Source organism: Actinia tenebrosa, unplaced genomic scaffold, assembly GCF_029948245.1.
Source record: "Actinia tenebrosa isolate PJP-AT-01 unplaced genomic scaffold, QUT_ActTen_1.0 PGA_scaffold5__44_contigs__length_20552954, whole genome shotgun sequence".
Lineage (NCBI taxonomy): Eukaryota > Metazoa > Cnidaria > Anthozoa > Actiniaria > Actiniidae > Actinia > Actinia tenebrosa.
The window spans coordinates 1,965,603-1,989,366 of record NW_028292582.1 but is presented as its reverse complement, the minus strand read 5'-3'; the positions used below and the strand labels follow the sequence as shown (position 1 = coordinate 1,989,366).

At 36.4% G+C, this 23,764-nt stretch overlaps 2 protein-coding genes across 2 annotated transcripts; one reads left to right on the top strand and one right to left on the bottom strand.

Annotated features, from left to right (window-relative positions):
* The first annotated feature begins 372 nt into the window (after positions 1 to 372).
* Positions 373 to 13,872, top strand: LOC116307938 (ubiquitin-conjugating enzyme E2 Q2). The gene is made up of 14 exons (XM_031718272.2): positions 373 to 618; positions 732 to 845; positions 948 to 1,049; positions 2,792 to 2,854; positions 3,420 to 3,475; positions 3,702 to 3,795; positions 4,720 to 4,804; positions 6,436 to 6,496; positions 7,157 to 7,247; positions 7,882 to 7,940; positions 8,704 to 8,752; positions 9,346 to 9,444; positions 10,209 to 10,278; positions 10,846 to 13,872. The coding sequence occupies exons 1-14, from the start codon at positions 454 to 456 to the stop codon at positions 10,875 to 10,877; spliced, it is 1,140 nt and encodes a 379-aa protein (XP_031574132.1). The 5' UTR covers positions 373 to 453; the 3' UTR covers positions 10,878 to 13,872.
* Positions 13,873 to 19,660: 5,788 nt separating this feature from the next.
* LOC116307943 (ganglioside GM2 activator) lies at positions 19,661 to 23,494 on the bottom strand. The gene is made up of 4 exons (XM_031718278.2): positions 23,334 to 23,494; positions 21,679 to 21,889; positions 20,534 to 20,675; positions 19,661 to 19,947 (listed from the first exon to the last, which is right to left on the bottom strand). The coding sequence occupies exons 1-4, from the start codon at positions 23,410 to 23,412 to the stop codon at positions 19,861 to 19,863; spliced, it is 519 nt and encodes a 172-aa protein (XP_031574138.2). The 5' UTR covers positions 23,413 to 23,494; the 3' UTR covers positions 19,661 to 19,860.
* Between the last annotated feature and the right edge of the window lie 270 nt (positions 23,495 to 23,764).

The window sequence follows — 23,764 nt, the reverse complement described above, 5'->3', positions numbered from 1 at the left end:
GACAATTATAATACTACTGTATTTTGTAATGGCCCACCCTTTTTAGTTGTCAAATTCTATCAACAGCCCACCCCTTTGAAGGAGTTAAAAATTATGTGACCCACCCCCTAATTTATGACCAGTCCCTGAGGGTAAAAAAAAAATCCTGCACAATATAAATAGCCCAATATCCCCCCCTCCCCCCTCAAAAATCTAATGGTCCGTCCCTAAGCTAGTCTCCCCAGCTAGTCTCCCCCACACGAGTTCCCCACGATGAATCATATATCCGATTAGTTTCCGATTCATTTCCGATGTCCGTCGAGCACTCAACGAAAACATTTAAAGAATTTGAAAATGTGCACAGCGGCGTTCCAAAGAAATAGTCCCGACCGACTGTGACCAAAAAGGAGAAATATTTTGTTTGTTGATGGAAAACTTGGAGTAATTTTAACGATTTCTGCCCTAGCCAGGCAAATGTCTAGGTTCCAAGAGCTCAAGAAAGAAATTTCTGTCTTGGAAAAGACTTTTGGGCCCGAACATGAGTTTTTCCGAGTATCATCCAATGGTTTAGACGAGCTGATTTGCCGCTTCGTATGTCCAAGTACAAACATCGAGCATGTTATTCACTGCAATATCTCGGTAAAATTCAACTCTTGCTCTCTTCTTTTGGATAGTTTAAAGCGTCTTAATTTCAAGCTTACACTGTTACGTTACTAGTTCCGAGAGTTTATTGGTAAAATTATGTGATTTAGGAGTCGTATCCCGACCTTGCTCCGATGTGGTTTAGTGAAAGCGAAGACCCAGCTATCAACCAAGTAGTCGAGTCCTTCAGCAATAATGGAGTTAATTGTTCGGGACCAAAACAGGTAAATCACTTGCTTTCTCTTTTTTACTCTTTCAGTGTTTTGTTCCATGTTCGTAGTCCTGTTTCCATTTTTATTCTTACTCCAGATTTTGTCTTTGTTTAGCTTCTTCGAGCAACACAACAGCTAATCACTGACCTATTCAAAAGTCAAAATCTTCCTTTACCTCCAAATATCGAAAACTTGTCATCTATTCAACTTATACAGGTATCATTTCCCATTTATATTATTATATTTTTCTCTAATAAAGGTATATATGCAATATTCTTGATTTAATATGTTCTTCTTGAAGTATTAAAATGATGAATAATTTGCTTAAAATATAAGCTTTACTTACTGAAACATTTAAATTCGCCATCCAAAAATTGAATTCAGCTTCTGTTGAATTTTTATATGTGGTTTATTTTGTAGTAATTTTTATAGCTCTATCCTAGATTTGAGTTCGTTGTTGAACTGAATACATAAAATACTAATCTCCAAACGCAAATATGGGTTTCTATTTTTATTCACCTCTTTGCGGTTGACTGTTTAACATTGTATTTATTATCTAAATTTAACTTATATTTTTAAAGTCCATAAAAACATCTCAACTTTAAAACATGACTTGATACATGGGTATTTGCATGTAACTCTTCTTGATGTGCTGCTAGATGGTGTTCTTAATGTTATTTATGGAGAAATCCTATTGTTGTGGATTTTGTTGTGATATTAGCAATCATTCTTTCTTTGTCTAAATGCCAGTATGTTAATTTTGGCATGTAATTGTAGACTTAACATAAATTAGTACATGAAAATACTAATGTGAATTTTGAAAAGAAAGTCAGTGGGTGGTTATTCTTTCTCTCCTGTCTCCTCTCTATGTGCCGCCAGGCTTTAGAATTAGTGTCAAGTATGATATCAAAAAAATAAATAATAAAATGATGGAAGACAAAACATTATGCTAAGAAAATATATTCTTGGTTATAATAGCTATATCTTTAAGAGGTAACAGGTTTCTGGGCCCATAGTACATGGTTCAAAGACTGTCGGTTCAAAATTTACCAGACGATGATAGTATCTGTTTCGCTTGTTTCTCATTAGGTGATTACCCAGAATGCTATTAGGTCTTAGCTCCCAAGTTTTATTGTTTGGAATATGTCAGCGATTCAGCAATGTTTTAGAGCTTTTTCATGTGATATCGCTTTAAAGAAATTTGTTAAAAACAGAAAAAGATAATTGATATTCTAAGTTGTCATACAGATATTTTGAAAAACTGTGAAACTTTGTGAATATCACATGTAAGCTATCAAATTATGATATTTTTAAAACATGGAATTTTACAAAGAAATGTACGTTGGCTGGAAAAATTGGCCCATCAGGATACATTTCATTTTAATCATTTATAATTTTAAATACTATGCAGGGTTCAATAAAAAATGTATTATATAATGTACATAATTGCCCTATTTCACTATGATGTCACATCAAAACAATCTATTGTTTAAACGCAAAGGATCGTGGCCGTCGGAGGGGGTCAAATCAACGCAAATTCACTTAAAATTCTTCTAAAACCTGTATCAATACACGAAGAGATGTAGAATAGCCAGCAAACACTCAGAATATTTTTAGCACACATTAACACATATTACAGGCCATTTTAGATTAAACTGTTTCGCTAGGAGCAAATTTTGTTGAATTTTGGATTGGATTGGATTGGATTTGGCGATTCTATCCCCACAGAAACAAGCAGTGACGTCATAGTGAAATAGGGCAATTAAGAGCATACATTTATTTCAATAACTTGTTAAACGTGTTAACTTCCTCATTAGTAGTAAATGTATTGATTAGTAAGGATTATCGTCTCAGAATCACCAGTCGCCCGACCAATCATAGCTTGAGAAACTATATATTCAAGTCTAAAATTATACCAAAGACAATTAGGTTTCAATATGTTTTTTTCTGTTCAAAAGGATGAAATAAATCGGACAGAACCAATGGATGAAGATGAAAGTGAAGATGAGGGCCTCGAAGAGGTGAGGATAATGAAGTATCATAACAGGATCAACCGCCATGTAGTCAGTCTGCTCATACTGCTTGTAATCATTTTCATGTACTATTTCCATCAGGCAATGGTTGCTTCTATGGATAATACAGAACTGATATTTTGTAGTGATGAAATAAATAAAAAATTGCATTTCTTCAATAGTCCCTTTCACAGCTCCCTGCGCCATCTTGAAAGGTAGCCATGCCTTTGCATCGAAGCGAGATGAGCGGTGAGCTTGCAATGATATAGATGCTTTTTTAACACCTTGAACAATTATTCACATGTCTCTATCATTGCAAGCTCACCGTTTGTCTCGCTTAAATGCAAAGGCATGGCTACCTTTCAAGATGGTGCAGGGAACTGTGAAAGAGACGATTGCAAATTATGCCATTGCTGCCTCTTGGGGTAATGTTGGAGCCGTTTAACAAAATATTTCTCATAAGTATCCATTGTCAAGGGCGCCAATATGGCAGCCATGTTTTTGTCTTTTGACTGTCTTGAGAATGCTTGCAACCCATCAATACTGGAATTAAATGTTTTTTTTTCTCCTTCAGGATAATGATGAAAACAGTGAAGACTCAGATAACTACGAAATGGAGGATGAAGAAGAGTATGGAATATGAACTATCATTGCCTTAAATTATAATTTATTATTTATTTATTATTACTTGCATTTTTTATTTTTTATTATCAATGAGAATTATTAAAGTGTCAAAACCTATAGCAGAGCTAAAGTACTCCACCGATCAGAGACATGGATAAAATTGAAAAAACTTGTCTAATATTTTTTATATTATTTATTATGTTTATTATTTGTTTGTTTGTTTGTTTGTTAGGGTTGATGACAAAAAAGAAGAACATGAAATTGGTGCAGAAAACTTTGCAGTGTTAGAAAGACTGAGATTAAGCAGACGAGAAGACCATTTGAAGGTACAGTAGGATTCTTCTAAGCTTCATATATTATTATATATATATAAATTATATACTATAACAGCAGTCTTATTGAGTGAAAAGTATGATATCCATATGACAGCAGCCATATTGCAATTGGATGACAATGTAGTACACTGATGTGATGTCAGCCATATTGGATAGTATGAACAATAACGACTATAACATACAGTTTGATGCTTGTCAAGGTTCATGTGGTACTCATGGCAGCCATATTGGATGACAATGTAGTACACTCATGTGATGTTAGCTATATTGGATACCATGAACAACAACAACAATAAAATACAGTTTGATGCTTTTTGAGGCTCATAACACTCATGTGACAGCCATATTGGATGACATGAACAACAAAATACAATCTGATGCTGGACAAGGGTCATGTAGTACACTTATGTGACGATGGCCATATTGGATGACTAGAACAACAATAAAATACAGTCTGATGTTTGACAAGGCTCATATAGTACACTCACATGATGGCAGCCATATTGGATGACAAGATCAATAATAAAATACAGTCTGATGCTGGACAATAATCACGAAGTACACTCATGTGATGGCAGCCATATTTTATGACAAGAACAACAATAAAATGCATTGATCAAGACAATGCACTACAGTCAATCAATGTACTTTTCCACAGTTTCCATGTACCTTTTTGTACGTCAGTGATTTATCTGATTGATGGTGGTCTACTGCTTAGCTAATTAATTAATAGTTTGTTCACTGAAAAGCCCTGAAGGGGAGTACTCAATAATATTCATACTCATACTCATACTAATCAATAGGCATTTGGCAATAAACAATGGTTTATTATTATTTTTACATGTAGTAGACTTGATAATAATTGTGTTATTTATGGGTCAGACTGAATATTTAAACCTCTGTTTTCATGTTCAGGGTTCTGTGTGTGGATCAGTCCAGGCAACAGACAGACTCATGAAAGAATTGAGAGATGTATACAGATCTGATAGTTATAAATCAGGTAATAACCCAAGAAGTTGTCCCTTAATGCACATCATATCCACAGGTTAAAGTGCCACTACAATCAAATTTCTGCACATTTTTGCTCTTTTTTTGCCTTCGATAGGGAAGTAAAATGTCACTTTTCTTGTTTTCAAATGTCTTTTTGCCTTCAAAAGATATTGGAGTTTAAGAAATTGAAGCCATTTTTCTTGATGACATCATATTCTCAATACTACAAGTTTACAATAAGCTATCTCAGCCCAATTTCAATCAAAATCAACCAAATTTGCTAGTATTATAGTACTCTAGCTATTCTTCAAAAGTAGCTCATATTCTCAATACTTGAGCAGCCTAAGTTTACAATAAGCTATCTCAGCCCAATTTCAATCAAAAGCAACCAAATTTGCTAGTATTACAGTAAAGTACTCTAGCTACTCTTCAAAAGTAGCTATAGATATAAGTTGCCATGGCAACAGGCAAGGTTCCAGGCCACCCCTACCTAAAATTCAGGTTTTTGAAATTTCTACCTTTATGAGAGATGGCGTCAAATAAGGCTATGTCCCTATATGAAATAACGTTTATCATAATTTGTATTTTATAAACCTGCTTGCAGTGCTGTGTGCAGTTATAAAGCACTTGGAGAGTGACAAAACACTGGAAAAGTGTTGAGAAGCACTTCACTACATGTCATGCTTCTCCTAACACTTCTTCTCTTCTACCAACCCCTGCACACAGCAACGATAGCTACACACAGCGCATGTGCACATTTTCTATTTCTTAAATCGAGTATTGTAAATGGTTTTGGATTTTTAGGCTGCGGTCACACTAGAGAATTTAACTATAGTTATACTTAAGTTGATGACATAATTTGTAGATATGGTCAGACTTATGTTATGCAAATTTTGGGATTGGGGTCACACTAGTGCTTCATAACCATAGTTAACGTAACAACAAAATGGCGAATAGGAGAAATAGCGCCCTTCAGATTATTTTTCTTTCCAGCTTTAAAAATCGAAACAGAAGAACAAGGCTGCGTAGTCTTCTCCACGTTTTGCAGATCATAAGGCAAAGAAGGATGTACGCGATTTCATCTATAATGAATTTGATGCATCTACTACGACGAAAACGAAGCAGACTAATAGAGCGCAGAATATGGGTTCTCCCACGATCTCAGTTTTGGGTTCACCCATATGATCACCGACCCAGTATACGATTACGATCCATATTGGAAATGATCCTCAAAGTTCATTTTGTCGAAGCTGTATTTACTGCAAGCAAAACCTAGAACTAGAACTTCAAAGTTTTACTGTAGTACCTGTATGCTGCAGACAATTCTCACAATTACCTGTCAAATAATCTCTTGTGATTGGTTCTTCTTATCTGCTCTGATCTTAACTGTCACTAAAGCTTAACCCACACATCTACCTTAGTTAGACTAAAGTTAAATTCCTTTGTTTTTCGCCGATGCCGCCCGAGTTTCTAAATTATAGTTAACACTAACATAAGACCGGTCACACTAAAAATATTACAGTTAACTTGTCAGTAACCAAAGTTAAATTCTCTAATGTGACCACAGCTTTAGTGTATCCATGCATTCATGTTTATTTTGAGCTTTTCCCTAAAATAGGTTTTGGTCTTTATATTATCTAGGTAATTATTCTGTCCAATTAAATGATGACAATCTCTATGACTGGAGTATTAAAATTATGAGGTATGTACAAATATATTTTATACAATAAGTATTATGAAATTCTCACATTATGATTGGTTGGGAGCGCATGCTTTATGAGAGCACACAGCACGCACGCGCCCTTTGCATTAATCTATAAAAGAAATAAAAAACTTGCTTGCTGTGCTGTGTGGAGTTATAAAGCACTTGGGGATGCTCAGCTACAAGTTGTGCTCCTCCTAACACTTCTCTCGTGTTCTACCTATCCCTGCGTGCTTTATAACTGCACATAGCACGCGCGCACGTTTTGTATTTTTTCAAAATAATATTATCTAGTGTCTGTTTGTTTATACATCACTAGGCTGGCATCTTGTTGCTTTTTTACCTAATTTTCTCAATTTTATATTATAAATTCATATTTAACTAACAGGGCAAAAGTGACAGCCAGTCATCAGGCAATGTGCAGCCAGAATTGGCACTTAACCGGTCAAATAATTATTTGCCTTGCTAGTCATTTTGATCAGTAATTTTGTACCAGAAAAAAATATAAAAACTAATGTGGTTTGTAATCATGACTGGCAACAAACCAGCTGGAATGAAACCACTAGAATTATAAATAAAGAAAGTATAGAATGCATGTGTATGTTTTATTGAGGTTCTGATATTGAAGTTTTATTTATATTATTTAATTACTTCATTTAGGGTTGACCCAGAGAGTACACTACATAAAGATATGATCCAACTGAAAAAGCAAGAAGGACTTGATCATATTCATTTAAATCTATCCTTTACTGTGAGTAATAATGTGTTGAATATTAAGACCACCATGATAGATGTGCCCAACCATAGTTGATAATGTCATGGTTGCTGTCAGTATTATCACAGGCAGCTATGACAGCGAGGCAATTTCAGGAAAAAAATTAGAATTTAAACAACATGACCATCTGTGGTACTTTTGACTGTGATCATTACACCTCTGAAACAAGCTATTTACACAGAAAATACAGATACTATGAAAGCCATAGAAAACAAGAAATCGAGAAAACATAATCAAAAGCAAACTACATGTAAAAGCTTAAGACTTTAATTGAAATTTGTGCATTTTGTTAAACGTTGCTTCAGCCATGGTGATTGTCCAAATCAATCGAACAGAACTTCCTGTTCTGGAAGCTCTAGTTAAAATGGATGTCTACATTGTGTGTTCTATTTGAATATCATATTTACTTATTATAACTTCATTTATGAAAGAATTTTTCTGCCTTGCAGACATTTTTCTATCAAAGAATCTTGCATGAATTATGACAGTGCATGAAGCACATAGTTTGTGTCAGATTATAAACTGTTCTCGAAATAATATTTTTCTAAGGTGCAAAATTGTACTAGGCCTTTTCTCGAAGATCACCTTCCTTGTTCATTGTCATTTCTAGGATAAATTTCCATTTGATCCACCATTTGCCAGAGTTTGTTATCCTATTATCAGTGCAGGGTGAGTATTTAGCCATAAAATGGAAAAGGTTTTTCATTGTGGATATATATCAACGATTATACTTTTTCATTTGTCTTACGATTGTGGATGTTGGGTGGACCATGACGTTTCACCTGCTGCTGCTGGTCTTCATCAGGTGATGGTGTAGACTGGAAGGTGGTCTCGTTATAAACTGTCAGTCTCCTTCCCTTCAGGATCCCGTCTGGGCTGTGATTGGTTGCCGGTGGTAGGCGTGAGGAAGTGCTTTTGAATGGTCTGTATTCACGCTTCCAGAATGTCAATTCCGCTGTCCCTATTGATGTTGTTGGATGGAGTCTAACATGGATGGCTTCTTTTACTCTGCATGTGTACCAGTGGTTGTCTGACTTCCAGTCTACACCATCGCCTGATGAAGACTACTTATAGCATTCAAAATGTTGTGGTCCTCCCAACTGCAACAATTGTTAGACAAATGAATTATAAGAATAATCTTATTTATAAAATGTCTCAATCATTGTTTTAAATATGACATCATAAATAGCCATAATAATGATTAATGTTTTCAAAGAGGGTAAAGACCTAGTGATAATTGAAATAAGCTGATTGCACTGGATTATTGGCTCTGTTTTGAAGCAACAAAATCTGAATATGTACGAAGGTTTTGCTCAGTGCCACCTTTTCCACAGTCATATCATCATACTCATCATCTTTACATCCCAGTTTTATAAATAATCAATGAATGAAATGATTTTTAGCTTATTATTTGGTATTTGTAATGTTTCAGCTATGTTCTCAGTGGAGGAGCTATCTGCATGGAATTATTAACCCCACAGGTGAGTAAAAGGATTTCATTGCACTCAATACTCCCATTTTAAGTTTGTCTTTGTTCAGTCTTAGCCTTGATTGTGTACGAAAGTGTTCTTTTCTTTTATTAAGGTCCATTTTATAATATATGAGTTGGTTAAAATGCTGTGGGGTTTGGAATAGTTTAACGCACAGATGAGACTAAGGTTGGGCAAAGAGAACTCAAAACTGGAGTATTTTCACATATTTTATGATTATTTATTAAATACATAGTTAGGATAGTAAGCATGCACTGATTGCTTTATTACGAGCACAGTGCTGATACAATCTGTGAGCGCAAAGTGCTGCTAGATCGGGCAACCCTGCAACCATTTTTTTTTTGTATATTAAATAAATTCAATACCAAAATAAAATCAATAACTATATTAATAATAAAACTAAGGAAGTGCCATAAGCACTCAAAAATTTGTGAAGCACTCCTCGCCTATGGCCCGTGCTTCTCCTTACACTTCTTTTGTGCTAACTTCACTTCCTGCATGTTTTATTTTTATTACTTAACGGAGCACAGAAAAAGCAGTTTTATTTGTTAAATATTAAATGATAAAATTATGTTGTCGTTAAGGGCTGGAGTAGTGCCTACACGATAGAAGCAGTAATAGTACAGATAACTGCAACCTTGGTCAAAGGAAAGGCAAGAATTAACTTCCAGGACAGTAAAAAGGTATAAATAAAAGAAGACTTACAATTTATATATTAAATAAATTAATGTATAATTTATATCCACTGATTGGAACAGTGAACAGTTATCATAAATGTAAAAAAATACCAAAAAGAAATAAATATCAAAATGTTAGAAAGGGAAAATAGAAGAAAAGGGAAAAGCAAGGAAATACTAGGAAGTAAAAGAAAAAGAGGGAGAAAAAGAAAGAAGGAGAAAGCCTTAATACATAATTGATAATTATCCTAAATTTGTTTTGGTTTTAGTCCTAATTAGCTTTTTCAAAGTTGTGGAAATGTGTTGCATCATGGGGCTTTTTGGGGGACTCTTCATTTGTCAGTTGACATTTTATGCAGCAAGAAATGAAAGAAATTTGAAAAATTGAAAGGCTAATAATGTAGTGATAATGTAGTTTCTTACACATTTAGGGTCCATATCCATGTGTTAAAGCCTTGAATAAAGACCATATCAGTGAAGTGATACAATATCACTTCACAGTAAACTGGAAACTGTAAATTTTGTCATTTTATCTACCCTAAATGTGTAATAAACAAATTATCGCAAGTTAGGAGCCTGATATCTTTTTTATTCACTCATTTTATTATATCATATCATTCAATCACTCGCTCACAGACCTGCTTGTTCAGAATATTATAAATTATGGAAACTCGTGAATAAAAACAGTATCAAGCTCTTAACATGTGATCATCTCTTTTTTATTGTTCAATGTAGATCTGACATTGTTTTATTTTATTATTGGATTAAAGCCTGGTGTGTACAGTCTGGTCAGAGCTCAACAGTCCTTTAAATCACTAGTTCAAATCCACGAAAAAAATGGTAATGTTGTTAGATAATGAAATGAAAGACTCTTTAACAGATTGAAGTTTAAATGAAACAGACGTTTAAATTCTCTATTAAAACTTGTTACCTAACACTAATCACAGCCAGAAATAAAAGAGCACATCTCAGTGGGGTCAGGCTGAAAGCAGGTGAAGGCACCTCTTGCAGCTATAATACAGTTCATGTATGACCCAGGAGCACTATTCTAACCAGACTGAATTAGTTAAGGTTGATACTTCCACTTGGAAGAAATTTTAGTAAACTTGGTTGATTCTGACCCTAAACTGTACTAATGTTTTTCATAGTTTTTCATCATTGGACTGGCATGTGTTAAAAGTAAAGCTAGTAAATAGCTGTTAATAATTGTTGAACCAAGATAAGGCCGTGTGTTGCCACCTTCTACTAAACTGTTAATTACTGGTTGTTGTTGTTTTTGGTTTTTTTTTTTTTTGGTGGGGGGGGGGAGGGGTGATACATTTTTGATGCAGCTCTACAAGTTATACTTCGAATGAAGCTAATTATAAGTGTCAAGGTAAGAATGGTTTTATTTTTATATCCTTTTAGGATGGTACACCCCACCAAAACATGAAGGATAAAGATCCACAGCCATACATCTTCTATAATGACTCCTCCTTCTAGGAGAATAGTTGGGGATCAAGTCCACAGCTGATCAAATGTTCCTGTTCTTCTGTATTTGTTTATCACAACTGATCTGATCTTTGAATGGTAGGATAAAGTTGACTGATGATTCAGATTGAAGAATTAGTCTAGAATGTTTGCTGTCAACTCAGCTCTGCAGTATTTCAAGTGCTCTTTGTTTCCTCGTCATTGTAATTGTTGTTGAGTTACAAGTTGTTTTGCTATGGGGTAAGCTTTTTGATTCTTATTTACAAAGGACTATTATTCATCCATATTTGCTTCATGGCCATATAAATGTTGTTTATTTGTCTAGTAAAAGTCATTTAGGAATGTAAAATTTCCAAAGAAATTCAAATTACTAGGCAACAGTTGTCCAAAAAATCTTTTTTTAAATTTTAGTTTCAAAAATTGAAATTTTCTTCATTTTATGGATGATATTTGCAAGAATAGCAAGAATACTTGTTGGATGAAATTTGCAAGAATACTTGTATGATATTTTTTGACTGGTGAGCTTCTATTTTCCTTAAGACAGCATGGTGATGAGTAAGGCTATACCAAACTTGTCTAAATTCTTCTCACTTTTTATGGTCAATGTATGCTGGATGAAAATTGGCCTTTACAGTGCTAATAGGAAAACCATGGGTGCCTAGACATATTTATTATTCTTATCTTTCTGTTATCTTGTGGTTTTAGAAAGTCAACTCTGATTGGCCAAAAACAATAGAACATTCCTGGAATATTTCAAGGTGCCAACAGTTTTTCAATTCACACTGTAAAATCTCGTACTACAGTATAAGCGTTAGAATACTCATGTCTACCATTTTTTACTGAGCCTGTATAGTAAGGCATGGATGCTTATAGAAAAGTTTTTAAAGTGGTCCCTAGAAGGTACCTGAGTCTAGTTCTGGTCGGCTTATGAACTTTCGTACCGATTATCCATGATGTGAGTGACAGATACTTGTCAGATCCTCCTTCTCAGCCTGTACACACCTCGTGTGGTATAGGCCGTCATCTTGGTCATCTTAACAGGCCTTTTTTTTGTTCTGACAAGTTTGAGCTAAGCAACCTTACTTTGGTTTTAACAGTCTGAGGGCATCAAGACATGACCCCCTTCATTTGAATTCTCAGGTCAAAAGATCAAAAATAGGCCTTTTGCAACAACAGGTCACGTGACCCTAACCCCCATAAAAAGATATAACTAGCTAAAAACTAGTGTGAGCTGCGTCGGTGTTTCTAATGAAACAGTAATGATGAAAAGGTAAATTATACACCGTGAAAAGACATGTTCTGTTAAAATGAACACCAGAAATGGAAAGAGCACCTCAATATTAGTAAGAAGGCAAGTTTTAGCTCATGGTGTTGACTATAATAGAAATGGCATTAAATATAAGATTAAATATTTATAATGATTTGTATGGGAAAATATGCTGGATGGCATAGCGGATTAGGGTCATGTGACCTGTCGTTGCAACAGGCCTATTGTCATTAGTTTCCAAGTCAACATATAGTTTTACAAGATTTTCCAAATTGACTTGGCTCTGACATGTATCCAAATGAGAACATGTCCTCATATGAAAAATACGCAATCAATATATTATATCCACTTTCAAAAAGGGCTCATTTTCTATTACTACTTCCATCTGTGAAGACCATTTATTACTGTATAATAGTGCAATGATCAAGAACAGTGAATAGTTTTAATTCTAATGTAAGAGAAAATAACATATGTTTAAACAATTCAGACAAACTTATTAATTTTAAATATTTTTTAGTAACAGGTGTTATTTACTGTTCAGGAAAAGTCTCATTCAATATTTGTTACACTCCTTTCATGTCTAACTCCCCTATCCCCGGTCTTACCAAACCTGGATCTACCCTTCACACATGTTGAGCAATCCTTTCTTGCCACTAACACTCTGTTCCTTCTGAAAGTGCACACAACACATCACTCAAGCCAAGAAATATTTTCCATTCAACTATTTACTTCATGTAGAATCAGTACTAAAATGTATTGTCATGCATTTCCTAGTATGGCTATTGAGGCTCACCACTAAGCTATACTTTTGAGGCCCTTAAATCGAAATGATACATTTGAAGGTAAAAGCTAAAAAAAAGGTAGGGTGGAATCAAAATTCTATTTTCATATAATTACACCAATTGTAAATTTAAAAGTTCTCTCCTGCCATAATATTTGGCACAAATTTAGGATTCAAAATCTCATGCTGTTGCATAATGATAGGAAAGTGTTTTGAAGAAGTAATTTGTCATGTGATACTGTTACAAAAGACCTAACCAAGAAAATACTGCAGACGTCCAGTAATTTCTGTTTTTTCACCCCTTGAACCAAGTCCCAATATCTGCCTATCCCTTCTGCATAGACTGACTTTATAAATATACTTCTTTGCAATATATTGGTATTGCTACCTATTCTGGAGATCCTCAGAATGAGGCTAGAAGGGCAAATATATTGTTCTATGAAATAGACTGATATTGCTGCACTGGATGTCTAACCTCGTTCTGGTGCTCAGAATGAGGCAGAAGGGTAGATATATTATTCTTTGCAATAGTCTGGTTCTTACACTGAATGAATGTCAAACCTTTTACTGCTGGTCCTCAGAATGAGGCTAGAATGGCAAATATATTCTAATGTTAGTCTCTAGGTTAGTCTGTAGGTACAATCAAAGACATTCAGTGATTCAATAGCTTGACTTACTATGTAAATATAGCAGTGATACTTTGCTTTGATTTGTATATAATGACAACTGATAAACTGTTTTCTCTTCCATAACTATGCAGCTATACTCATGCAATACAGCACCCTAAGACAACTTTATATATTAATATTCTAAATATATATCACTATGTAGTGGGTGTTAGCCAGGAATAGCAACTAAAGATTTTGTAATGAGAAAAATACAAATTAATAATCGATTAATATTGTAAATTTGACAATTTTGTTGTCCTGGTTTGTTTTGTTGTTTTTGTTGCTTTTCGGGGGGAAGGGTTTTATTTAGGGGGGGAGGGGGGGTCAAGAGGATAAAACACTCATAGTGAGATAAAATAAACCCGAAAAAAAAAACACTGTGCATGGTTGCCTGAAATTCCCATTTAAACGACTTGTGTGAAATTGACACGCCTCAAAACCCTATACAGGATTTTAAATTGGGACCACTCCTTTTCAGCTGTTTTATCGACTTCTCTAAAGCGTTAGATACAATACCACGAAATAGGTTGTTTGAGAAAGTAGACAAGATGGGAGTAACGGGTAAATTTCTTTTTGTCTTAAATAGCATGTTTAGCAATGACTTTGCTGCAGCGAAAGGAGATAGGGAACTGTCTGAGACATTTGTCTCTAACTTAGGCGTGAAACAGGGGTGTGTCCTTTCAACCGCCTTATTCAACTTATAGCTAAATGACCTCTGACAACTTAGCTGAAATCCCCCTAACACAGAATGAACTCATTGAATTTAGGACTTGGTCCTACTTGCAAGGAGGGAAAAAGTCCTGCAGCAATACTTAGACTACATGAATATTTTTACAAATGAAAATAGAATGAGACTGAATCTAGATAAAACGAAAGTGGTAGTCTTCAATAACACAGGCAGAGCCATGAATAATTATACCTTTAAGTACCAGAATAAGATAGTTGAAAACGTGACCTCGTATAAGTACCTCGGGATTTTCTTTAGTGTCATAGGCAATTTCACTTTAGGCAGAAACGAACTGGCAAAGGTTGCACTGAAAGCCCTCTTTAAACTAAAAAAAATGATGGGAGATGGCGCTTATCAAACCCATATTACTGTATGGGAGTGAAGTTTGGGGGGTAGACGTACTAAAGAAAGAGCGAGATCCAACTGAAGCAGTCCATGTAAAATTTTGTAAATTAGTCCTAGAAGTTGGTAAGAATGCATCAAATAATGCTTGTAGGGCCGAGCTGGGAAGATATCCTCTATCTATCGATGCCAAATGCAGGGCATTCGATTTTCTAAACAAACTGAGAGAACCCAGAAGTTGCTTCCTCTCTCATGATCTATTCTTAGATTGCTTAGAAAACGAAAATAAGAGAGACTGGTTAAAGAAAATTAAAGATACGATATACAAAGTGGGCCTCGGTGAGGTCTGGATAATACGTTAGGATGTACTGTAAAACTGTAAAACAAAGGTTAAAAGATATTGAGTTCAAGAAATGTCTCAGGGAGGTGTCTGATGATAAAAAAAAAACGGTCAAAAAAATAAACTCCGAACATATCGTATCTTTAAATGTAATTATTCCCCTGAAACATATCTCTTCCGCGTTCCTAACATCAAGCATAGAAACGCTCTCACACGTCTGTGAATTAGTTGTCATTATCTAGAGATAGAAGTAGGGCGTTATAAAAGGCCGTATAGAAAACCCGAAGACCGAATATGTACTAGGTGTGAACTTAGGGAAATAGAGGACGAGTGACACTTCCTGGTGAAATGTCCGCGCTATGAGAGTCTGAGAAAGAATATGTTTGATGTTATGGAAAGCAGAAATTTAATGAATTTTTTTTTTAAAAAGACTGAAAATTATATTCAATCAAGAATTCGTTCAACCCTCCAGAAAAAATCCAAAGCCTCGTTTGCAAATATGTGCACGAGTGCTTTCAATTAAGAGGACAATAATATATAGAGGATATTACATGGGCGCGCAGAGATACGAAATTTATCTTCGAGTGTTGAAAAGATCTCTCACTCGTTCGCTGCGCTCACTCGTGAGAGATTTTCAACACGAGAAGATAAATTTCGTATCTCCAAGCGGCCATGTAATATTCTGTTTATTATATAATTATCAATGAAGTATGTTTTGGCTTTTTCGGGCAATTCTTTCCGTGTATTTTTGAATAGTCATCGCAATGGTGTTATTTTCACACGTGAAAATAACATGTTATTTTCACGTGTGAAGATATCAATTTTTCGAAATAGAGAAAAATAGATATTTCATTGGTAATTATATAATAAAACTATTTATTTTTTTCCGGTCCGGTATCCTAAAAAATCGTGCGTTCTGATTGGCTGTTTGAGCGGGCGGTATTTTGTCAGTATCTGCCCGCGGTCGCGGTCCGGTATCCTTGGCCGCTAAACAACAAAACAAGTATTGCAATTTGTTGTTTTTACTGGCAATATTTATTCACTTATTTTCTCTACAAAACACGCTGTTTTACAGTCACGTTTATCTCAGTAAGATGTCTGATGACGAGCATAGTGATAGCGAATTCTATTATCCTTTGGACTACAAAAACAATGAAAACGAAAGCGAGAAAACCAGAGAAAAGCAAAGTTTTTCAGTGGACGACGTCCAAAGTTTCATACAGACTCAGCGTCCAGAAAATACTATTAAGAAAACTCAGTATGACCTAAATGTGTGGCGAAGATACTTGTCCGAGTGGGGAGAAACTACAGAAGTTGAAAACATACCTCCACAAAAGCTAAATTTGTTGATCTGTCGTTTCTTCATCGAGATACAAAAGAAAGATGGCGAAGCGTACGAGCCCTCTACACTAACCTCTTTCCATCGAAGTCTTCAGAGATACCTCAATGATAAGCAGTCCACAGTCAATATATTTAAAGATCAAGAATTTGCCATGTCAAGAGACGCTTTAAAGTCTAAAAAGAAACAACTGGCTGAAGTAAAGGCCAAGGGAAATCTTCCTCAAGCAGCCCGTGGTGTAACAGATGAAGAAGAAGACCTCTTGTTTGCATCTGGTGAGTTTGGCGAGCAAAATCCTGAGTCTCTTCAAAGGACTGTATGGTGGCTCCTATCTCTACATTTTGGTTTCCGTGCTCGCGATGAAAGCCGTAAACTGAAGTGGGGAGATGTTTCCCTGAATGTTGACAGCGTTACCGGAAAGGAAGTTTTAACTTGGGGCACAGAAAGAGGCTCAAAAACACGACAGGGCGAAGGAAATCGTGCATTCAAGCCAAACGCTTACGCTTCTGATAATGAGCGCTGCCCAGTAAAATATTACAAAGCCTTCCGTAGCCACAGACCACAAGAAATGCTTCATCCAGACTCTCCGTTTTACCTGGCTATCAAGCATAAACGAATGCAAAATTCAAATGTTTGGTATTGCAAAACTCCACTCGGTAAAAACGAGATTGGAAATCTTCTCTCGAAAGCTGCCAAACGAGTAGGGTTGAAAGGTAATGTGTCCAACCATAGTGTAAGGAAAACGTTCATTTCTCGCTTGATGGATGCTGGAGTTCCACCAAACTACGTAGCCCAGCTGAGTGGACATAAGAATCTCAAAAGCCTCGACTCTTACAGCACAGCTTCGTTGACTCATCAGCGCGAAATGTCATTGACTCTCAGTCGGTCAAAACAGTCAAGCCGCTCTATGATGGCTGCCAATACAACAGAAGTTTCTTGCTCTGAAGATATCAATGCCAAGCCAAGTACATCCACAAGTTCGTCATCAGAGGGTGGGCCATTTGGCTATGGTATTTTTCCTGGTTCGTCCATTGGTAGAGTTGAAGGCTGCTCATTCACTGTGAACATCGTTCATCAACACGTGCAAGCACCAAAACCAGCCAAAAGGCGAGGAATTCTTGAAAGTGATGACTCTGAATCGCAGTAGACATTGACTTTGATATAATTTAATGCACCCATCTGCAGTTAAGCTTTTTCTGATGTGATCTTGTGCATTTCTTAAACGAATTAGAATTTGATAAAAGCTCTTTTTTAAGTCATCGTAGCACTGCTGTGCTTGTTGTTTGATCCATATCAGTGCGCATGCACGGTTTCTCAATCGTTTGATTGACATGACATGTTATTGGCTTTTTTGTAAATGTGAATAAATTACTTTCACTTTTTCTAATTTTTCAACTTGATCATATTGTTATTACTCAGTGAATAAAATATTTTTTTAATGATATTACTTCCCTTACAACGTATGCAAATTTTTTTCTTTCAATAAATATTGCCATCCATTATCTTTGACGTTTTTCAAATAATAACAGCAACGTTGCACGATTAAAAAGAAGTAAAAAAATACGGGAAAAAAATAAATAAGTTATTTACCGTCCTATAGTCGGTCCGGATAGGGAAAAACTGTGCCCTCGGTCTTGAAAACGTACCTCGGCATAACGGCCTCGGTCCGTATATTCAAGACCTCGGGCACAGTTTTTCCCTATCCGGACCTCCTGGCCGGTAAATAACATATATTTATCATATATAATAGGATCTTGATTTATAAGATTTTGATTGAATGTATTTTCTTTGTCCATGTGCCAATGCAGTACAAATGTTTTTTTTAAATGTTAAAATAATGAGACTGACTAGCGTGCAAAGCATTGTCTTGGTTTCCTGTCCAAGCCTCCTAAATATCACCCTTTTATATTTAGGTTTTCATTTTGTGTAATGAGAGGTGGAAAGGAAAGATGCCAGGCTCAATAATATCTAGTTTAGAGGCAGAAGATGAATTATGCTAAGGTTCCATGGCGCGTCTGACGCACAACTAGTTTTAGATACCGTGCAGTTATTAATAATCTATTCGATTGATTAGTTTGATAAATGCCATCATGGCTTACACGGCCAAGCACAGGCACTGATGATGGTGCCACGGCTAGAAATCTCTAAAATGCAAGTTAGCACTAATGAATTGAAACCCCGGACGAAACTGGACGTGAAATTTAAATTTAATTTTAGCACTCTTCCCGGTTACCACCCCGTCCCCCGTACTTTTGGACCAAGTTCATAAGTTTTGGACCTTTACATCAATTCCAGGAACCTGGGAATGATCGCATGATCGATATGACGTCATAACAAACTAGGAGCTTACTCGGCACTAGTCAATGGGAATTTCCATCCCCCAGCACAGGGCGGGAAATTAACATAGCGAGACTGGAGAATGCAGTGCACTATGGGAGACTGGAGATTTTAACACTTACTTCCGATTCAATTAGCCGCGGGGCATATCTAGCAGGGAAGTTATACATGTTTGACGAAGGAAGTGAGCATTGCTTAATTTTGAGCATTCCTTAATGGCGAAGAGGTTCCCTAGCGAAGAGGTCAGTTTCCTAGCGAAGAGGTTTCCTAACGAAAAGGTTCCCTAGTGAAAAGCCCGTGAAAAGATCCCCTAGCGAAGAGGTTCCCTAGCGAAGAGGTTCCCTAGCGAAGAGGTTCCCTAGCGAAGAGGGCTTTTCTATAGCGAAAAGGTTCCCTAGCGACATGAAGAGGTTCCCTGCCGCAGAGGTTATTTGACAAAGGGTTTGGTCGCCTAAGAAAAATGGCAGAGAAAATGCAGAGCCGGCCGGTCGTATAAGCGTTGACTGCTGGAGAAACTTAGGAAGAAGCATGGGGTATCACAGCTAGAAGAGGTGAGTTTATCAAATTAAAAAAGCATTTTCAGAAAATTCAGTCACAATAATCTGTGCAAAATGTATGATTAAAATAGGCAGCAGTCGTTCATTACTTCTTCTCATGTGATTGTCAAAATATTACAGTGACGTATAAGCCTCTTACCGAATTAGATCAGGTATAGAGTTTTTGCACCATCACGTGCCTGCGCCAAAATCCAGCTTGAGCTGCCTGTGGTTAGATGGCAGAGCAATAAAATCCCTGTGCTCTCGGGAATTGAATTCTTTCTCATGTAAAACGTTCGAATTGTTCCTGCCATCTAACATGGCTGTCGTCATGTGATGGTGCAAAACCTCTATTGCGTCAAATAGTGAGAATAGGTCTTCTTTCTTTTCTATATAAAGGACAAATGCCCGAAACTTCAGATATGTATACCTTTATTATTACACAGCGTATATCATTAGGGGACCAGCATGTATCTTAATCATGCTCACAGCGCAGCTCAAACTAGCCTACTCACTTATTTTGTTTTGTGTTCAAATCGATTTATTCAGAACATTAGTTTTGTATAATTTTCTTCTGATCGAGCCGTTACTGTACTGATGTGGGTCCACCACTAGTTAACGGATTTTGATGTCGATTTCAACGCAAGCCATAACCCTGCGGTTATCTGTGTTAATCAGCTTGGCTCTTGCCCAGTACGTGCCCTGAAAAGCAGCATTCAATAAAATATACTATTAGGTATATGTCAATGAATTAATTATATGAACCAATCAAGTGTTCATAATTGTGCAGAGGGAGAGTAACGAGGTCTCTGCCATGGGGGGAACTGGTGCCATGGGGAGAGGGGGGAAGTGCCATGGGGGGAAGGGGAGTAATCAAAAACCTATCCCGGGTTTATAATTCAGCCCCGCTCTCCCCTGTTGATATCAATTCCGCCCCCGGCTTTAAGAATCTGGGTTTTCCGACGAATTTTAGAACCTACATCAAACAATGGATTTATAAGGTGTGGTTGATTTTTAAGTTATGCACCGCTAATGCGCCGCTTCTCACCAATGCGATCTAGGTTTGATTTCTGAGCTCAGTGTCGTTTGTGATTCGAATCCTAGTTTTTTCTCCGAGTTCTCGGGGTTTTCTTCCCTATACAAAAATCAATTTCTAAATTCAAATTCGATCTATAGGTTGCCTAATCAAATGGGGTTTTAAAACCTGTTAGGCTTTCCGTTCTTCCCGGAGAGTGGTAAATCTAAATATTATATATTTTCATTTTAAACAAAACGACATTGGACTTACCGAGGTCAAGAAAGAAGGAAGATCGACCTTAGGAAGGGTGATGGTTGTAGTTGCGAGGTTGTGGCTACCTGCTGGGACGGGACATTGAGCTGGTTTGTTAAGCTTCTTCCAGATCTTGCTGCAGCTCAGCCCAGTATAAGTACTGAATTATCAAATGAACAAAAGAGCAAACCAATATTAAAGCATTGTTTACATATCAATATTTCCTTGCATTTTATAAAGGTCATGTTAAGGTGCACATTTTGTGTTATATTAAGCAATGTTCCTTGCAAATTGCTTAACATTAGTTCCGTTGCGACAAATGTTGCGCGAGTAATACGAGAAAAAAGCCTATTGTGACATCTTCCAAAACCTGCCTACCCTGGGTTCCAGAGGGATTTTATCCGAGGATTTACTGAGAGCGGGGCTCGCAATCGTATTGCAACGGTTGTCGCAATCATAACGAGAAGTAGAATCCAGTTTCCCTTTTTGCATCGATTGCGGCAAGAATATCTCTCCTCCGTGCAACTTGTCGATATAATGATTAATTCATATTTATAAACCAGGTTCCAAGGAAACTTGCCTGGCGTGACATTCCCTCACTACCTTTTCGTCCAACTGCAACGCTTTTCTTTTAGATTTTACAATGCAACAAAAATTGCGAGACACGTTTCAAGAAACATTGTCTATGTATCGCAACTACTCTTTTCGCTTAACGTACTTTCGATTTTCTCTACGCTTGTTTTAATACCCCGTTTCTTATGCGTAAAACCTTACCAAACTAGATGTCTGCCTGTAAATATCATCATCGGTAAAACCCCAGCGTAATCAGTTTTATAATTCGAAAAGCGAATGTAATCGAACGCTGAAAAATTTGTGAATTCGATTGCATTCGATTTCAATCGAACGTAATCGAATGTACAATCGAATGTAATCGAATGTTCGATGATTACAAATTACGATCATTAATTACGATCCTAAATTATCATCCTAAGTTACGATCGAACGTAATCGAATGTTCGATTGTGTTCGATTGGCTCCAAATTTTTCGTGAATTCCATTTCATTCCATTGCCGAATGCAATCATTGGATTGGATTCAAGGGAATCGAATGTTCGATTTCGCCCGCGATCATGATGACGCCGGTTTAAACCCGTGATCACTTACCAAGATCCAACGTTACTAATGCAAGGAATAGGAACCCAGATGGGCACCCAGCTTCCAGCTTTTCTTTTGATGCTCAACTCGACTTTGTAGTTTACACCAGCGTTTCCTTTGATTTCAGCTGAACCACCAAAAGTGATCTTTGCTCCCTCGTACAGTCGAACTGGAGTGGGTGACAAGGTGACCTTCTTTACTTGGACAGGTGCACCTCTATCTGTTTATACAACCAATACAATATAAATATCAAAGGTCAAACAAAGATCAAAAGCCAAAAGGTCACATCCGATCAATAGCCCACCTCTGAGATATGCTTCGCTTGTCACGCACAAAGGTTTCAGTATGGCCTGTCACGAATGACTGAGCATTTAGCACTTAGCCTCATACTGAAATCTTTGTGCGTGACAAGCGAAGCATATCTCGGAAGTGTCGGGCTATTGCAAAACCATTTTCAGGTTCAAAAACATAAAAGAACATATATATATAGAACCTGTGACCGAAATTGTTTATGGAAAGCACGTTAATAAGATGTTTTAGTGATACAGCTCGTGGAGTGTTCATAAATTGTTGCACTGGAAGGTTCATCAAAAACTCATATTTCATATCTCGAATGAATACATCAGGGGATAATTATATGTCATTTCCAGCACACCTCTCGTTATCAGCTGCTCGGTGTGCGCGGACGGCCATCTTTAATCGCAAGGCATTGTGGATCGTGCAGGGGGCAAATATAAATATACTTTGTTACCGGTAATGGCGTCTATTAACATAAACAGTTCAGAACAAGGATTGATGATGTCATACCTTATTAATTTTGATCTAAGTTTCTATGTTCTATGTTTTAAACCCGACGGTGATTTTCAATGAGCATATATAGGTGAAGAAGAATACAAATAAAGAAATGGAAAATGAAGCGTGTGTATTCAAAAATAGTGAATTCATGTGAAACTGAAAACATTTTGAATTTTAAAGCACTGAGAACCGAAAAAAGAAGGAAAATAATTATAGAACGACTTGAAAGAAAATAAAAAACGAGAGAAAGGAAGAAGGTATTTTAAAAAATCAATCACACATGGTACAGTTCGTGGGCTCTGTTCTACAATTCAATATTCATAGATGTTAAACCACTCGGTTTGCTTATCTTACGTATTGTTTTCTAGCTATCTTTAAAGATGAGCACTTAAACCGAGGAATGAAGCAAATGCATTCAGATAAAAGACTACTTTGTCGTCACTCGAAGGAAGCAACCTCATCCATCATTTAGTCACTTTTTGTATCTCATCCAGTTTTCTAGTCTTCGAAGTTGATTAGACTATACTAGTAATGTTCATCTTATTTCATGCTCACTCTATTTTAGACTCACACAATCAGCCTCCAACAAACCGAGGGTTGACTATTTATTTCATTATATATCACGTAACTTTAAATCGTTATATAAATGACATCTAAATTTGAATTCTGTCGTTAGCAAGTAATAAGACTCGGAAGTGCAAAAAAAGTTGTTAACGAATTATTTTCTATTACCCCTTTTTTGTCATGTCCCGTATTCTGCCCTTTTATACTGGCTCTAAACAAAGCATCTATTTTCATATGCGCATTAATACACAAATATATCTTGACACAAAACTCGAAGAAAACACAAACAAATCGCTCATTCTTACCGCAGTTTTTCCAGGAGAACGCATCGACTGCAAAAATACAGACAACAAGAAGGAAACAAGCTTGCTTGAATGACGCCATAACTAGATGATTTCGCGAGCACAAAAAGACAATTGTGGTGAATTGCTACAGCTTTGAGTGCATTTATATGTTTTTGTCAGGTACTTTTATGCATCATCTCTTTTGTAAAGGCTTAATTCTTATCAAAGTGTCGAGTTTTCTGAACAAATAGTTAGTGATTGTCTTAAACCTAACAATTCAAGTATTTAACTTTAGTATTTGACCATGTTGGTGATATCCAATCAAATGTTACCTCATTGAATATTAGTAGATACAGGTTTGTAGACGGGAGTCAGGGCTGTTCAAACATATTCTTTTTGTTTTCATTCTAAATTTTGGTAACATTCATACTTATGCATACACTGAGCCAAAA

Coding starts and splice junctions, on each gene's coding strand:
- LOC116307938 (XM_031718272.2), top strand. CDS start 454: ATGTCTAGGTTCCAAGAGCTCAAGAAAGAAATTTCTGTCTTGGAAAAG. Junction 846..947: donor ATTGTTCGGGACCAAAACAG/GTAAATCACTTG, acceptor GTCTTTGTTTAG/CTTCTTCGAGCAACACAACA. Junction 3,796..4,719: donor GACGAGAAGACCATTTGAAG/GTACAGTAGGAT, acceptor TTTCATGTTCAG/GGTTCTGTGTGTGGATCAGT.
- LOC116307943 (XM_031718278.2), bottom strand. CDS start 23,412: ATGGCGTCATTCAAGCAAGCTTGTTTCCTTCTTGTTGTCTGTATTTTT. Junction 21,890..23,333: donor GTTCTCCTGGAAAAACTGCG/GTAAGAATGAGC, acceptor TTGTATAAACAG/ATAGAGGTGCACCTGTCCAA. Junction 19,948..20,533: donor TTCCTTCTTTCTTGACCTCG/GTAAGTCCAATG, acceptor GCTGCTTTTCAG/GGCACGTACTGGGCAAGAGC.